This window comes from Idiotropiscis lumnitzeri, chromosome 6 (assembly GCF_059441095.1).
Source record: "Idiotropiscis lumnitzeri isolate Australia: NSW breed Sydney's pygmy pipehorse chromosome 6, RoL_Ilum_1.0, whole genome shotgun sequence".
Classification (NCBI taxonomy): Eukaryota; Metazoa; Chordata; class Actinopteri; order Syngnathiformes; family Syngnathidae; genus Idiotropiscis; species Idiotropiscis lumnitzeri.
Genome location: NC_142396.1, coordinates 12,167,967 through 12,184,733, shown reverse-complemented (window position 1 = coordinate 12,184,733; position 16,767 = coordinate 12,167,967). Strand labels below are relative to the sequence as shown.

At 41.1% G+C, this 16,767-nt stretch overlaps 1 protein-coding gene across 5 annotated transcripts in view; it reads right to left on the bottom strand.

The window, feature by feature from the left end:
* The window catches only part of lrrk2 (leucine-rich repeat kinase 2), a 33,772-nt gene that overhangs the window by 16,117 nt on the left and 888 nt on the right, over positions 1-16,767 (bottom strand). For 3 of the 5 annotated variants that reach the window (XR_015844114.1, XM_088299008.1, XM_088299009.1), the window contains exons 2-18: positions 15,623-15,708; positions 15,024-15,097; positions 13,858-13,946; positions 12,532-12,666; positions 11,812-11,946; positions 7,269-7,400; positions 5,884-6,003; positions 5,054-5,226; positions 4,908-4,987; positions 4,639-4,745; positions 3,433-3,687; positions 3,227-3,354; positions 2,977-3,121; positions 2,765-2,904; positions 1,682-1,813; positions 1,097-1,267; positions 643-907 (exon numbers count right to left, since the gene is read on the bottom strand). Coding sequence is in view for 4 of the 5 variants with exons in the window: in XM_088299008.1 (XP_088155134.1) it covers positions 643-907; positions 1,097-1,267; positions 1,682-1,813; positions 2,765-2,904; positions 2,977-3,121; positions 3,227-3,354; positions 3,433-3,687; positions 4,639-4,745; positions 4,908-4,987; positions 5,054-5,226; positions 5,884-6,003; positions 7,269-7,400; positions 11,812-11,946; positions 12,532-12,666; positions 13,858-13,946; positions 15,024-15,097; positions 15,623-15,708 (2,367 nt within the window). In the remaining variant the exon portion in view is untranslated. Of the gene's footprint in view, positions 1-642; positions 908-1,096; positions 1,268-1,681; positions 1,814-2,764; positions 2,905-2,976; positions 3,122-3,226; positions 3,355-3,432; positions 3,688-4,638; positions 4,746-4,907; positions 4,988-5,053; positions 5,227-5,883; positions 6,004-7,268; positions 7,401-10,643; positions 10,698-11,811; positions 11,947-12,531; positions 12,667-13,857; positions 13,947-15,023; positions 15,098-15,622; positions 15,709-16,767 lie in introns of those variants that run through there. The other 2 variants (XM_088299010.1, XM_088299011.1) reach the window with 2 other exon arrangements.

The following is a 16,767-nucleotide window of genomic DNA, read 5'->3' as shown; positions in this document are numbered from 1 at the left end:
ATGATGTTTTTGTTCGGGGTTTTCCTGCGTTTAAAATGTGGAGACGACTTCTTCCACCTAATTTTGGGCTGCCATTGAATCGAAACCTCTAACATCAAGAAACCTATCATCTGATTAGGTGGCGCCATTCTTTGGCTACGTATGCATGCACATATATACATATATAAACTCATATATATGCACAGTGGACGACTGGTTAGCACGTCCGCCTCACAGCGGAGGTGCGGGGTTTGAGTCCGGCCCCGGTGTGGATTTTGTCCGGGTACTCGGATTTCCTCCCATATTCCCAAAAAATGCATGACATTCCAAATTGTCCCTAGGTGTGACTGAGAATGCGAGTGATTGTTTATCTTTGTGTGACCCGCGATTGGCTGACAACCAGTTCAGGGTACCCCGCCTACTGCCCAAAGACAGCTGGGATAAGCTCCACACACTTGTGAGGTGAAGCAGATCGGATGATGGATGGATTTTGGACACCTCCGCTGGGTCGTGAAATGAATGCTATCGAAAGTCAGTGAAAAATAATTTAAAAACCATTGACAAGAATGCCACCACTACTGTCTTAATTTCACCTAGGACACCCCGTTTGCTAAAAAAGCAATCAAGATTAAAAAAAAAAAAGAGATATAGAAGCCGTCTCACTGCTGCTGTAGCGCAGACTGTGCGCCCTGCCCCTCTGAGACAGCAGCGGGCAGAGCCAGGCCGCGTCCAGACGGCCCAGACGAAAACCGCCGAGGCACAAGGCGTTGTTGTTGTGGTCCAGGCCCAGACGGCCCAGCAGCTGGATGACCATCGGCCCGTCTCCGCGCTTAACGCTCACAGCAAGCGCCCGGCGGAGGTGCTGTTCGTGGGCGCCTTGGCTCAACAACAGCTCCATCAGCTCGAGGGGGCCTCCTTTCTCGCACACCTGGAACACACACCCAGTGGAAGGGTGAGTCAAGATTAGGATTTGGGTCTCTGTATCATAGATTTTCACCTATAGAGGGTAGGTCAAGAATCAATCGATGCCGATAAACGGTAGTTGGTATCACGATAGTTGATATTATTTGTGGGCAGAGAAGTTTGATTACGGACCCTAATATACAGGTGTGCACACCTGGTAGATGAGGGACTCCGTTTTGGTCTTCTTGTTGACATCGGCCCCAAGCTCGATAAGGCACTCGGCCATGACGGTGTCGCCATCCTCACAGGCCTTCTCCAGCATGCTGTAGTGCAGCTCCGAGTTGGCACACATCTTGGACAGAGCCAAGCAGGCTGACCGGCGGAGCTGTGGCGAAAGAAACAGGATGGGAGAGGGGAGGGGAGGGGAGGGAGGGAGTATCCATTTCAGTGTTGAAATGTCATTTCTAACCCAGGGTGGGAAAAGTTTTGAATTTTCATTGTAGTTAGTTTTGAGTTTCGTTTTAAGAATTTTGTTTGAATTAGTTTTCAGAGTGTTGTGGTTTTTCATGTGTTGGCTAAATTATACCCAGTATAAACAGAGAAACTATTAAACACATTTGCTATAGCTCCATTTTTTTTATTAATAACGTCTTTATTATGATAAGTTAAGTTTCAGTGACTTTTTTTTCTTTCTAAATTTTCATTTTTATTTCATTTTGTTCGCAGAAATGTTATTTCGTTATGGTTTTAATTCACTAAAATAACCTTGCTCTACTCAAGTCCCTGTGGTGTGACATACTGGATTTTTGCCGTGCACGGGAATGTCAGACTCTCGAAGGTGCTGGAATATCTGCCGGTCAAAGTCTTCCCTCTGCAGCTCCACAGCCGATCCTGAACAGGCATCCAGCATCCTCAGCGCGACCTGGAAACACTGCAGAGACAAGTTGTAAAAAATAATAATAATTATTATTATTATTTTTTTTTTTTTACACGGTGGCTAGGGATGGCATCCACCACCCTCACCCATAGGTTTGCCACCCACCTGCGCCCTCAATGACTCAATGAATATTAAATTGCATATTTTATTATATATGTGCCTTATATAGTCCATAGTGTGTAGAAATGTTTTAATAATTAGTTTAGAATTTACTCCCGCACTCCGACAGTCCCTCCTTTCAAGAAGAAAATTGTTGTGTCCTACCGCGGGCAGCGCAAGAATTCAGAAAAGCCGGAACATCATTGCTGTCGTCCAATGCTGGGCTTACACCTAAAGATTTTCAGTCTGAGACTAAAAACTGACGCTGTATATATCTGATGCATTATTATTATGATTAGGAAGTCTAAATATTAGAGTTTTAGTGGAGTCTCTGGGTGCTCCTCGATTGTGTAGTGTAAGGTGGTAATCCCCAACATTTTAAAACAGTCTTTTCCTAGTCTTGGCCTCATAACGGACATAATTTAAGTCTTTCAGTTTTTGATGGTGACTCAACCAACAGGTGAGCTCTAACAGAACTGTAAATAGTAAACTTTATGAACGAGGAGGAAACACCAGTAAAAACAGGAATGCTCTGCGAAATGGAACGCCCACAAAGAGAAGGAGGTGGTGGAGCTGGAGTTACAACAGTCCAGCCTCTCTAGATCGTTACGACAGTGGAGTACTCCGATTTCCTCCCACATTACACTTGAAGTTGTGTGCATTCCCAGCAGGGATCTCGAGCACTTTTGGGTGAAGCTAGTGCACCACCATCTACTTTGTCTTTTTTTCATTAATTTTCCCATTTTCAGTCTGTTTTTGCCAGAATTCAATTAGCATACCAGAGTTGAAATTAATTGAAAATCTGTGTCATTCGACAGCATGTGAACTCTAAATTATGGTTCATACCTTGAGCAGCAAGTCATAATCCTCCTTGTACTGGCCTAATGAGGCTACCAAGACTGAGGCCAGGACGGGAACAATCATCCTGGAGAGTTTCTTCTTAGATACCAGGTAGCTAAGTAGGGTCAGACCCCAGTAGTGAATTTCTGTAGGTTAAGAAGGAAGCATGAATCTTCATCATTTTTTTTTAAAGATCAGGAATTTTAGCGCAACCACACCTCGATCCTGCGGGAACATCTGCAGCGTGTGGAGCACCGTGTCAATGGCCCCCTGTTGGCAGAGCAGGTCCACTGCACCTGAGCAGTCAGCCAGAGCGGAGAGCACCTTAAAACCGTACACCTGAATGGTCGGACACCTGATAAACTAAACACAGACACAATAAACCAGTCCCAGAGTTAGTCCGGACTGCAATATCGAGGCACCACCATATTATTGTGTCAAACGGCCATAACGCTGCAGCATTTGTACCCTGTTGAGGACCTCCAGGTAGACGGCGTGAGCTCCCTCCACCACACACTGGTTCTTTAGAACCTTCAGTGACACGTCAGCCATGTCGGGGTCTGCCACCGAGGTGCCATGCTCTCGTAAACTCCGGTCTGGGAAAGTTTAGCATGCCACATTCTACCTTCTAAGAAGTCAACAGGGGCATTTTGACTTCAGGTCCACCGTGGTACCTGGACAGAGGAAGACCAGGCTGGCCCTCAGGGCCTCAAGCTGAACCTCAGGCTGGAAATTATGGACCTTCATGGCGCTCAGGATCTGTCCCACGGCCATGTTGAGCTCGTCCAGGCCGGCCGTCCGGCCTTGGAAGAGGAGGCTGAGCAGGCGGCAGGCGCTGACCGACACCTGGACTGAGGTCGGGTGCCTCTTCATCATCTCAGCCACGTTGACATGGAGGCCGCTGGACAGCAGTGTGGAGCGCATCTTAGCTTCAAAACAGAGGGATGAAATTCCGTTAAATACGAAGTAAGAAAAAGATATCCATCCAGGTAGAGTGGACCCCTGCATACATTCGGCCAACAGCTTCACCTATTTGCAGATTTTCTGAAGTTATACATTTTTAAACATTTTTTTAATTTTTGAGGGGGTGCATTATATATGCCCACTTATTCACGAGTCATCTGGGTAAAAATACATAAATAGAATTAATTCACTTTATTTTTTTTATGTATTTATTTACAAACGCAATTGAATGGGTTTTAATTATTCCGAGATTTGCACGATGGACAAGCCTGACTTCCGCAAGTAGACTTTTTTGTGTATGTTGTGCATTGTATGTTTGTTTGTTTTTTTGTGTGTTTATCTGTTTTTTGTGTTCTTTGCATGTGCATTGTGTGTGTTAGTGCTCTGTGGTTTGTGAGTTTGTGTGAATTCTATTTTGTGTGTTTTCCTATATATGAGTGTGTTCATTTATTTTGTGTGTTTGTGAGTCGAGCATTTTATGTGTAACACTGTCACAGGGTTGGTCAACACTTAATGTCGAGTTGATACAGCCAACCACTTTTCCTTTTCCCCTTGATTTTGTAATAGTTATCCTGCCATGTCCACGCATTTTTGTCTCCTGTCTGTTTCCTGTTTTCTTTTTCTGCACGCCAGCTTTGCATCCTGTTCCTTGCCTGCTTGGACTCAGCACACGAACACCAGCCACCAACTGAGAAAGGTTTTCTTTCACCCACAGCTACCCGCACCATGTTTGGAATGACACAATAAATATATAACAATCATAATCTGATGTTTTCTTCTCTAATATCTGCATTTGGGTCATTTTCACCTTACAGTATGTGCGTTGTCTGAGTATTTATATATGTGATTTTTTGGGGTGCATTTGAATATGGCTAGTGTGCGTGTGATTGCACGTGTGTGCCAGGAAGCCTATTTACGATTTCGAGTGACCAGCATGGCAATGGCGCTGGTGGCGGCCTCGAAGACGCGGGGCGAGGAGGAGTGAAGTAACATGGCCGCCATCAGCTGTCTGTGAACAGGAGTCCTAAAAAGATACGCACACACAAAGACACGCTCGCAAACAATTTGGAACACAAAATGTTTATAAACTATTACTTTACTAGTAAAAGTGTTGAGTCATCTTCTAATCCATCAAATAAAAAATTACATTGGTCCATGTAGTGTATGTGATACTGATAAAGAGTACCGATCATCCTGCTCATCTTCTGAATGACTCCTTCCAGCTCCGTGCACCAAGAGACTGTGAATGGCCCAGCATGCAGCCTCCTGCGAGGGGTCATTGGAATTCTTTACATTTTATTTATTTTCTATGATGGATTTGCGAAGCCTGACCTGAACATGCGGTTCCGCGGCATGGAGATCCAGTGCAGTGCAGCAAACCCCCATCCAGCCCAAGCCCAGATCTAAGTCCTCCACATGGTCCGAGCCACCCCCACGGTTCTCCTCCTCCTCGCCGTCCTCCAAACCCAGCTCGGCCGCCGCTCTACTCTGCACCATACTTGATGCTAAAGAGCATTTGTGTGTGTCGGAATTTGTGTGTTTAGTGTTTTGGGCATTGCTTTGTCCATGGTTTGTGTGTATTCTGGTACAGTGTTTTGTATGTTTTATTATTTGAGCTGCATTTAACCAGGTATTTTTCAAATGCATTTTTACAGTACATAACTTCAGTAAAAAAAAAATTAAATGAAAAAATAAAAAAATTTAACAGATACTAAAAGTATGCCATTTCAATTAAAAATTGTGACAAAGCCCAATGCATTTTTTTGGTACAATAAAGCTGTCAAGAGTGAAAATTTCCATGCAGGGGCAGCAGCAAATTGAAATACCTTTTTCTCAACTCCGTGAGGAGATGAGAGACCGTCAGAGTAAGAAAATAAACTTGTTCATAGACAATTTTGTCATTTGTTCCGAAGAAACTCAATTCCAAGTTAGGATGTCACCAAACTTAGTACAGCTTTAAATTAAAGTCAAAGGCAACCAATGAGTTTAAAGAGTTATAATTGTTTTTTTTTTTTTTATAAAGTGCAATGATAATTTGATTCTTCTGGATTTCTAAGAGTGAATGTGTTTTTGTGAGAGGGAGTGTCTCTGGTTTTTGTCTCTCTCAATGGATGTGTTTTATTTTTGTGTTTTATTTTAAATGTAGGCGTGTGTGCCCTCACTGAGGTCTGCCAAACAGGAGAGGGCGGCAGCCTGTAACGTGGCGTTGTGGGGAAATGTCTGACAGGCCCTTACTGTCACCCTCGCCACGCCGTTCAGCACCAGGATGTTGTAGTAGCTCTCTGAGTGGCCACACACATGCAACCATTCACGCACATACACACAAACACAGGCGAGCACACACGCAAACACATCAATCACATTGACCTGCCTAATCAACTGACATCTACTTTTTGTCACAATGTTATCATAGTTGACACAATCAAAACAAAGAAGCTACCATTTCCATACTTGATCTTTTTGTTAAACACTGTTCGCACTACAAGTTATTCATTTACAAACCAACCCCAACTCACCCTCCTCCCAAAAAAAAAAAGTGGATTTTTTTTTTTGTCTTTGTGTTTATTTTTAGTCATTGTATTTCTTTTGGTTCATTTTATGCTTGCAATTTCTTAATTTTACGCTAGCTCTCGGTGCAAGTCTGCCTGGAACACGCTACTTTGTACAAGTACTTCAAGTGATTTTTCTTTAAAAGTTCCTTCTGGTTCTTTTGAGGTTACTTCCTTCGTTACTTCAAGATTGCGCCCTACCTACAAGTTACTTCTTGGTTGAATCTAGATTAGACTTTATTTACAACTGATTGCCTCTTCCAAGTTACTTGTGTGTTACTTCTTATAGGTTAGCGTTTCCAGCCTACCTATAGTTACTTTTGGTCTCAAGTTACTTCTTGCTGAAGTAACTTCTTGTTTCATTCCTAGGTTACCTATCCCAAGTAACTTCTCTGTATTTTTTTTTTACTTTGAGGTTACTTGCGTTCTTAAGTCATGTTAATTTAATGCCAAGTCCAAGCCACGCCTTGGTTACATTGTACCTCTAATTACATTTTAATTTATCTCAATTATCTCAATTTATTTGTAGTTACTTCCTACATCCTAGGATACTTGTTACCCCAAGTTATATCTGAGTGCAAGTTATTGATAAGTTATCAGTTACTTCCTTGGTAATGTAGCTGGGAGTTACTTCATGTAACATTATTCAGTAATTCCACTCTATAACGTCTCATCATGATTCCTCTATACAGCAGACATTTATTTTTGTTTGAGATGTAATTTTTTTGTGGTGAAATACATTAACAGTGTTATGCAGGCGGTAAAAAAAATCTTTAACATTCAAAAAAAAAAAAGTTTACACAATCTCTCTCTCTTCTGTCTTTGGTCTGGAAATGATCCGTATTCCTTAAAATAAACAGAATTCACAGTATGCAGCAACAACAACTCACGTTTTATCATATGCCTTCTTGTCAAAGCAGGCGTGACGGACATGCTGATTGCCGAGGATTACTTATCTTTACTCTGAAAACAATAATAAGCATCATTATTCTCCTGACCTGAAGTGAACCTGCGGAACAGGCAGCACGCTGTCTCCTGGAGCTCCTCGTCGTGCGGGAAGGAGTCCATGGCCGAGATGAGCGCAGAATAGCAGCGAGAGTTGCCGGACATCAAAATCTCCACGTTACTGCCTGCAATAACACATCACATTTCGATTAGAGTCATGTTAATAACGTTTTTTTCAATTTTAAAAAGTTAATTCAAGTTAGTAGCCAATGTTTTAAGCAACATTATTCATTGTCAGGAAGTATCGTGACACACATTGAACAAGTGAAAAGTGAAGAAAATTTTCTTCTCATGGCTACTTTTCCCTGATGACTTTCTATGGGAATATTTGTTAATGTCCTGGTTCTTCACGACCAAACCCATTCAAGCATTCTTTTTAGGCTAACTTGCTTTCTTTAATTGCAACAAAATAAATGAACTTTCCCAAACTGTTCACAGAAAGTTGGAAAACTGTCCAAAATATGTTGATAAGATGGACAACTGAGATTGAGAGGGGAACTTAAGACCTCTTGTTGATTCATTATTTGATTAGGAAGTATGTCGAAAGTCACAGATCCATATAAAACTATGAGGACACCCTAACAATAAGCACCAAAAAAAAAGTCCCTATGCCCAAAATTGAACCAGATGTTGGCCATCCTGGTCAGAAAGCAGACATTAAGGGTGAATTTCAGGGCTTGTACTTTGGGAATTTGCCCAAATAAGCCCCAATTGGAAGAAGGTAATTGACATATCAATTCTGGCAAGCGTGTGTGTTCACACCATAATGAATGTTTTTTAATGGTCCCAAACACCAACCCCACCCAAAAGTCACTCAGAAGTCCAAAAAAAAAAATAGCCACTGAGAACTTCCTAATCAACATTCATTTGTGTGAATGTGTCTACCTTGACACAATGCCTGAAATTGCACAGCAAGTCAGTCATTTTGAGTTAGTTACGGAGTGTGTACTTTGTGAATTCATCCAAAATGAATCCCAATCAAGAGCAGGCACATACTTGAACAGTGTTTCTCAACTGTGGCATGGTGCTCATCGGAGATGACACACACTGGGCAGTCTCGGTGTTAAACTTGCGACTTTCCTTACATGCTGGCGGTGCCCCACCTTTGTTATTTGCCCCGGTTGCTAATGCCAATGTTATTGGAGGACGTCTGTGAGATTGCATTGCATTGCATTCTAACAAACCCATATTTCATAGTGAGTCAATAAATTTGCAAGGAAATTGAGACAAGATAAAAAAGGCTCATAGATGCATGCCTAAAATGGAAGTGGAACTTGGCCCTTCTGATTTGAAACAGCAATTTTGGGCATATTCCACTGCTTTCATGAACTCCAACTATGGAATTTCCCCAAGTGAAGCCCAATCCATAGCAATTATTATGGAACAATGGGCAACGCTAAAATGCAAAGCTTCTATAATTGCCTTATTTTGTTCTGCATTATTTTGACAAGATATTTGTGTCAGATTGCATATTTAATAGATAGGGAATATGTTCCCAATACCGTACAAATAATGTTTACACGATTGTGCTTGTCGCGGTTCAAGATGTTCCGTGTGTATTATTATCATGTGGCCAACTTTCTGGATAACTTCCAAGTAGCTTAATCCTTTGTCACTTCATAGAAAGCTGGTGGGAAAATATCGTTATGGAATAAATGCCATGACACATCGGCGTGGGTCCTTCCCACACTGTGTCATAATCCTGGTCATGCACAATCGCTACCAGCAGACAATTAAATAATCACATTTGTGTGGAGGCTAAATAAGTCTCTGCATTACATGAGCAGAGATGTGCTTCCACACAGCTAAGCAATGTTAACGCAAACATATTCAACAAAGGACAAATAGAAATTACTTCCACTGTGGAGTGAGGGGGGGAGAAAAAAATTCCCCGCTCTTTCGCTCTTAAGAGCATGTATTCTCGGAATATACTGTAATAATTCATCCAAGAAAGTCATTATGAGGACAGAGGCAGAAGAGTTGCTAATGGAGGAGCTCGTTAACGATAATTATATTACACACGCATGAGGGTTGGTCACGAAATATACATGATTGAAATATGCTTCAACCATAATAAGAATCTCATCGTGCTTCTTCAGGTGAGTACAGGCGTACTCAGCTAGCATTAGCATTAGCTTGGCATGTGCGCTCCTAGCTCCGCACTGAGTATTAACGTAAAGTCGCAGTTATTTTTGTTGTTCTGTAAAAAAGTAATCACATATTTACCACCTTGATAATAATTAGGCGTTAGGAAAGTCAGATAAATGTGCCTCCACACCCTTGTCTCAGCACATGTCCCAGCGTCATTTTCAACATGTCTACAGGTGCATAAAGGAGGGAGAGAGTCCGGCCTCCAAGTGCTGGACTCATTCATTCATTTTAATAATAAAACATAGAAAAACGTCAGCAATATTCAATTGTGTTTGAGTACATATTTACTTTCCATCCTGTTAAAATATTTGTTATTCTTATTAGACTGAGGTTATTCATGCGGAAGAAGCAGCCAAAAACTGTTGTGCCATTTTGCGTGCCAGCTGGTCCGCGAACCTCGTGAGGATAAGTGGATCAGATAATGGATGGATGGATATTGTCAAAGCTACAAACTAATATTGTGTGAAGTAAAAGGAAATTTGCCATTTTAATATTGTTTGATGGCTCGGCTAAGCAAACTGAAGCATCATGAGGTTTAGACCTTTGTGCCTTGAGAGATCCATTGCAACAATTTTAATTTAGATCCCTATCCGAGGGGTTCAGATGCGATTTATACAGCACTGTGAATGTAAATGGCGTGTCCAATAAAAATATGAATACATATTGCAAAATGTGTTCTAAATTAAAACTGTCTGTTGGTGTGACTTTGATGCTGTGTAGCAATGGAACAGCAGTACTGATAACAGCATGGATGACTCTTCATCAGCTTTACATGATTTCTTTAAAATATATTGTACTTCATCTATCCTCTCGCTTCTTCTTATCTGTTGCGACCCTCTTAAACCTTGATTTGTCTGCATGCAAGTTTCAATAAATAACCATCATAATGCAAACGTCCGCAGGGCCAGCATATGAAAGTTCACTGTTGCTTCATTCTGCTTGACCTAGCAGGCCAACAGGACAGGCTTTAAAGTAAAAAAGCATCAGGAAAAGGATGGGGCTTCGTGAGCATCTGCTGCTCCTACTATGTGAAGTGGGATTCTCATATCTCCAAACATTTTTGGTCTATTTTTAGCGATATTCTGACACACAGCAGGAGTGGCATGGATCAGGTGTAGAGTGGCTGTCTCCCAACCTGGAAGTTGTGGTTTCAATACTTAACCACATCGAGTTGCCTTGTGTATGAAATGTGCTACGTAGAAACAAAACTGGCTTACCTTTCCTCAACCCTTGCGTGCCTTTTTTTTTTTATTTAACTCATTCACTGCCAGCTGAATGAAAAAAAAAAAGAAAAAAAAAAGGATCGGTCAATGGCAGTAAATGAGTCACTAAACGTGTCGCTGATGGTCAAGTGGTACATTCGCCTGACTTGTGTGCGGGCAGCATGGGTTTGGTTCCCACTCAGTGACGGTGTCTATGTCTGCCCTCTGACTGGCTGGTGACCAGTTCAGGGTGTAATGTAATGTAGTCAGCTGGGATAGGCTCCAGAACCCTCCCGCAACCCTGTACAGGATAAGTGGTGTGGATAATGACAATTTAATAAATGAGTAAAATTTACGCAAGAACTCCGGTTGTAAAATGTACTTAGAATTCCTGACTGAAAAAACCCCAATAAATATCATTCTCCATTTTTTAAAGTCTATGTAAGGCAGCGGTGACATTGCCAATAAGGCACTGAAATGCCAGCAAAAGCCAGTCGAGTCAAACCAGAACGCCCGATTGCCGGTGACGGCTCTCCCAAATTTGCAAACATTTGTGCTCATATGAAAATCAGGTTCTGCCACATTTGCGCAATGCCTGCAAATGTGCTTGCCACAACAGAAGAGCCCTATGTGTTTGCCTTTGATGTTTGGTTTCCGTAGAGTTTCTTTACGGATGCCAGTTGGCAACGGAAAGAATGCTTTGTATTGTCAGCCAAGTCTAAAAAAAAACAACAAAAAAACAAAAAATGACAGACCGTTTGACAATCTCACACAGACAATCTGACAGACTAATAGACTACCCGCTAGACACGATGTGAGCAAACTACAGCCCGGGGGCCACACGCGGTCCTTAAATGTTTTAATCTGGCCCGTCAAACTTGAAAAAAGAATTAAATGAATAAACCTTGCTAATGTTTTATTTTCTAAATACTGCCGTTTATCAAAGACATATATATTGTTGTGATACTTTTGTTCACTTTCATTTAAAATTAAATGCATTTTTTTTCTCCGGTGAGGTGAGGTTACCAAAACACTCCATCCATCTGCTCCTGGTCCGGGCCCCTCTGTCAAATTTTAGAACCCATTGTGGCCCGCCAATCAAAAAGTTTGCCCACCCCTGCACTAGACAAATAATTTGTATACTTGATAGTATTGTGGTGATAATGACGGAGAAGGATCTTACTGGGTCTCGACAGGGGGATGAGAACCTTCATGGCCTGCAGCAACAGCATGGGGTTGTTGGGGAACCCGTGCAGGGCAGCAAGAACCACTACATGGTCTTGGTTCTCCACAAACTCCACCAAGTGCTCGTCACTCACTGCACCATCACAATCGATTAGTTTTGTAAGAAAAAAAAAAATCAACTGTGATGCATTAAGTATCAAAAGCGTAATATAAATTGAATACAAAATGTACTTTTCCTTGAAATACTTCCATAATGACAGTCTGAAGAAACTTCGATATGTCCAGTATAAAAAAGTCAATGACCCTTTGTTATTTCAATAACTAGTTCATTAAAACAAAGTCATAACGGTCAGCTAACTCGAAATGGAAATAATATAGTGTGCCATCGAAAACAAGAACAAAACATACCAGACAGTTTATTGCCAATCATCTGCTTAAGACAGAATGTTTGAGTGCAAGGGTTGTTGATTGTCAATTAAAACTAATTAATGACGGTTCACTAGCTACTAGAAAAGTGGGAGGTTCATAACAATAGAAAAAAACACTTCTTGCATAATAATTTATCTGCAGAAGGTTATATTGGTTGGCTTGATTCTTAGAACTGTTGCACGGTCCAAAACATGTTTTGTTTGGCTGTCAAATTACACTGTGTTGCCAAACATGAAAAATTATATGTTATCACACGTCTAGTGAGCACAACCAACCACCCCAGGCACACCTCGACGAAGGAGCGCCTGCAGAGCTCGGCAGCCTTGGAGCTGCAACTCCTCACTGGTGGGGAAAACCTTCATGGCCTGCACCGCTAGGCCGAACACGTCCTCGTCATCTTCCAGCAGCTGCAGAGCGATGCCATCTGCGTGAGACAGAGAAGATGACGTCTCGCGCTTAAGTCAAGTTAATTTAAAAATTTAATGAAAATATGGGTGTTTTCCTTAACATGAATAAAAAAATATTCACGCTCATAATTGTGCAGCATTGAATCCCACCTCGAATAGCCATGTCGAACAATGCTTATCACTTTATATTGTTTTGACCGTGCATCTTAGTTTGTCATTGGTCCAAATTATTATAGGCCTAAACTCTGCTTAGCAACAATTGTCTGAGCAGATGCATGACCCACAAAAATGCATTTTTATCTCCACAAAGGAAAAGCATCAGACACTGAGAGAATTGTACATTTCTGTACAAATTGAGCGGCTTCCCGAACTTAATGTTAGCTAATTGCATTTGGAAAGCGTCTTAACTGTGCGGTTTAATGACAGTGCCTGAGGCATAATGTTGACAATGTTATATTCATTATGTGAATATTTGTGTGTGGAAATATCTTGATCGGAAGCGTTATACTAATGACAATAAGCAACATTTTACGTTGTTTAGTGTAGACAAATTTAAACAATTGACCTCAATCATAAACAAAACTAATTTATAATTAATTCATTACAGTATGCCAAATTTCACTGTCACATTAATTGTACCCGAGATACAAATTATTACCGTATAAACTTTATGTATACATAACTTAAGGTTACATTTTAGCGTCTGTTATTTCTAAATACAATCTACTTCTATGTTACTTGTTTGGTTATGTTTTTGCCTAAGTTACTTCCAAGTGCAAGTTACTTGCACCTATAGGTCCTTCCTCGATTATGTTTTACTTCACTTTACTGACTGGTACTTGCTACTGTTGTTTCCTAGGTTACCGCTTAGCTCAAGTTTCAGTCTGGTACAAGCCACCTACATGTACAGTACAATGACTTTCTATGTAATGTCCTGGCTCAAAGTACTACAAGATACAAGTTATTACGAGGCACGACTCACTTATATTGTACATTCTGCAACTTCCTAGTTGTCTTGCAAATTTGTTTAACTTCCTAGGAATATTTGCACTATTTTAGTTGTGCAAATGATACCAGTTTAAAAAAAAAGAAAAGCTCATGGTGGTTACTTATGATTATAAATGCTGCAGCAAAAATGAGCGCACTTAAAACCAAAACTGAAAATAATTTATTCAAAGACACCAGTAGCCGCCCCTGCTGGAAAGTACCTGAGTGGAGAAGGAGGGACAGAGCTTGGAGCGCAACAACGGCCACACGGCTGTCTGCATGGTACTGGGACAGAACCCTCAGGATCTGTCTATAATCACACACGCAGAGACACACACATTCACACGCACACAAGCCGATAATTAAGACTAGACCAATTCAAATGGTCCTGTTTTGTATTGACATGTATTCATCAGAACAGGCTTAGAGCATTTTTGGAATACGCAAAATGTCATAAAGCAGCTTTGCAAAGGAGAAGTGTGACACTGTCTGTTAAATGAAAAGGGAATTGAAAGGTGTTTTTCTTTTTAAATAAAAAACACATAACGGCATAATTTAAATGTGTTCACTTGACAGACATATAATTAAAAAGTACAGTAGCCAGGAATAAACTATATTACACTGCATGACACGCTTTCAATGAATAACCTGTACAGAGGAGCAAAATGATGTCCAAAGTGCGGCCTGAGAGATAATTGTGGCCCACGACGTGCTTTTAATTGGTGTTGTTTATTGGTGTTTCCCATGAATGTAAACAAATGGGGGGTGGTGGAAAAATGCCACGAATCAGAGCATTAATACATAAATGGTTACACAAACACCCCCCAAAAAAGAAGAAAAAGTTGCTTCTTAGGTTAAGTTATATTTTTATGCTATTTCGCAGGTTATGTCTCAAGTGAGCGATGGGATCAAAATTCGATCTCTTCCCAAGTGGTGTGGTGAGAAAAAAAGTTACTGGCAATCCCTGCATACAAATAAAAAAAAAGTAGTCAACAAATGAGTAGAACACTCTGTGTAATAGGCAGTGGTCGGTAAACAAGTTCAACCAGTTCAGGGTGTGCCCCGCCTGCTGCCCACAGACAGCAGGGGGAGGCTCCAGCAGGCCCGTGACCCTCGTGAGGAGAAGCGGCTCAGATAATGGATGGGTAGATGGATATTTTGTTTTCTAAATGCAATTGTAAAGACAATATGAAGATGATTGTGCTAAAACGCTTTGAGTTGTTTTTTGTTGCTGAAAGTATTTAGCACAAGCGGCAATGCGAAACACTGAACGCCAAGATTTAAGCGACATGATAGCGTGCAATCGTGTTACGATGAAGGTGATGACATTATGACATTATTGGAGAAAACCACCACATCACAATATGGACAGGTTGCAGCTACTTACTGGTGAGGTGCGTTCAAGTGCTCCAGCATACGTGGACACGTTTCCAGCAGCTGACACAGCAGTGACCAGCCCACCTGAGGCAAGAGGATGACATCATCACATAGAGTGTAGCAAGAATTGCCTTTTATTATTATTTAGATCCACCAGCCATAAATGAATATATGTGTTATACAGTAGATAGACGATATAAAAAAAACTTTGGCTAGCCCAGATGCGTTCAACACATTTCAAGTTATCATAACATCCTTAAACTTCTTAAAGTACACGTTTTAAAGTATTTCCAAGCTGATGTTTTCACTCACTCATGCCCAAAATCTATGAAATTGAGAGCGGGCAGCGATGAACCATGATACAGGACAATATATAATAGAGGCAGCAACAATGACATTATTATCATATGTCTGGAAATGCTTTCCCTAAAAGGAACTCGCTAATCTTACGTCGGAATGGGAAAGTGTTCAACGTAGAATGACAAGAAAAGTTTGACCAAGCCACAGAAAATCAATATCACGATATTTTCTATCGCGCCTTTATTAGGGACAGACGTCTATTTCCTCCGGTTGACATAGCACACGAATAGTGGCGGTGTGTTCAAGTACCTGCTGGACTCCTCTGCTGTCCATGTGTGACGACAGTGCGGCCATGAGCGGCTCATGGATGTCTTTGTCGGCAAACAGCTGGCACGCTGCCGCAAAGAGACACCACATGATTGCATGTTAGCCTTCAGTTCTTCACACCAATTCAGTTTTGTGCTTTTTTTGCTTTGTGGCCCCACTACTTTTCTGAAAGTGTCATTTACGAAGAAGATACAAATATTTATCATTTGTTCTCAAGAAAATCGGGCCAATATAAGTGGAGGATTAGTTGGACATCCTTTTTAAGATCGACGAGGAGACGTCTTTAATTTACCAGTGACGGGCTAGTTGGACTCGGAACCAACAAGTGAAGGTTGTATGACATCTGATAAGGGGAAGTCATTAACAAACGATTGAAGGAGTAGTTGGACATTCGGGACAGTTGAACATTTGATCTATTAGAAAAGGAGTAGTTGAAGGAATTGTTGGACATTAGATATGTTGGGGAACGAGTAATTGGAGAACTAGTTGGACAAGTGACCTGCAAATGAGAGTTTTTAGACATTGCATCTACAAGGGAAGGCAACCAATTTTCAATTGAAAAATGAGTTAGACATTTGATCTATTATGGAAAGAGTAGTTGAAGCCAGACTAGCTGGACATTTGGAATGCTCGGAAGAGTGTAGATGAGCTTCAAGTTAAGGACCAGTTGGACATTGCATCTCCAAGTGCAATGTTAGTAGGACATGACATTTGAGGTGTTTTGGACATTTTCTGTATTAGGTAAGGAGTTGTTGGACATTTGAAGTTGATGGGCATTTGGATGTAAAAGGAAAGGAGTATTTGAATAATTTTAGTACATCGGATTTATTTAGAAAGAAGCAGCTGAAAGTGTTGTCGGACATTTGAGGTATCTGGACATTTCATCTATTAGATCAGAAGTATTTAAATGAAAGGTTGGACTTCAAAGTGAAGGGCTTGTTTGACAGATGATCTCCTGGGTTAAGTTATCAACCGACAAGTGAAGGACTCATCAGACTATGGATCTAATAGGGGATGAGTAGTTAAAAGACAAGTTGGACACTCGATACACTGGGAAATGACTAGTTAGACACTGGATCTAGTAGGGATGGAGTAGTTGAAGGACAAATTGTATATTGAATCTGTTA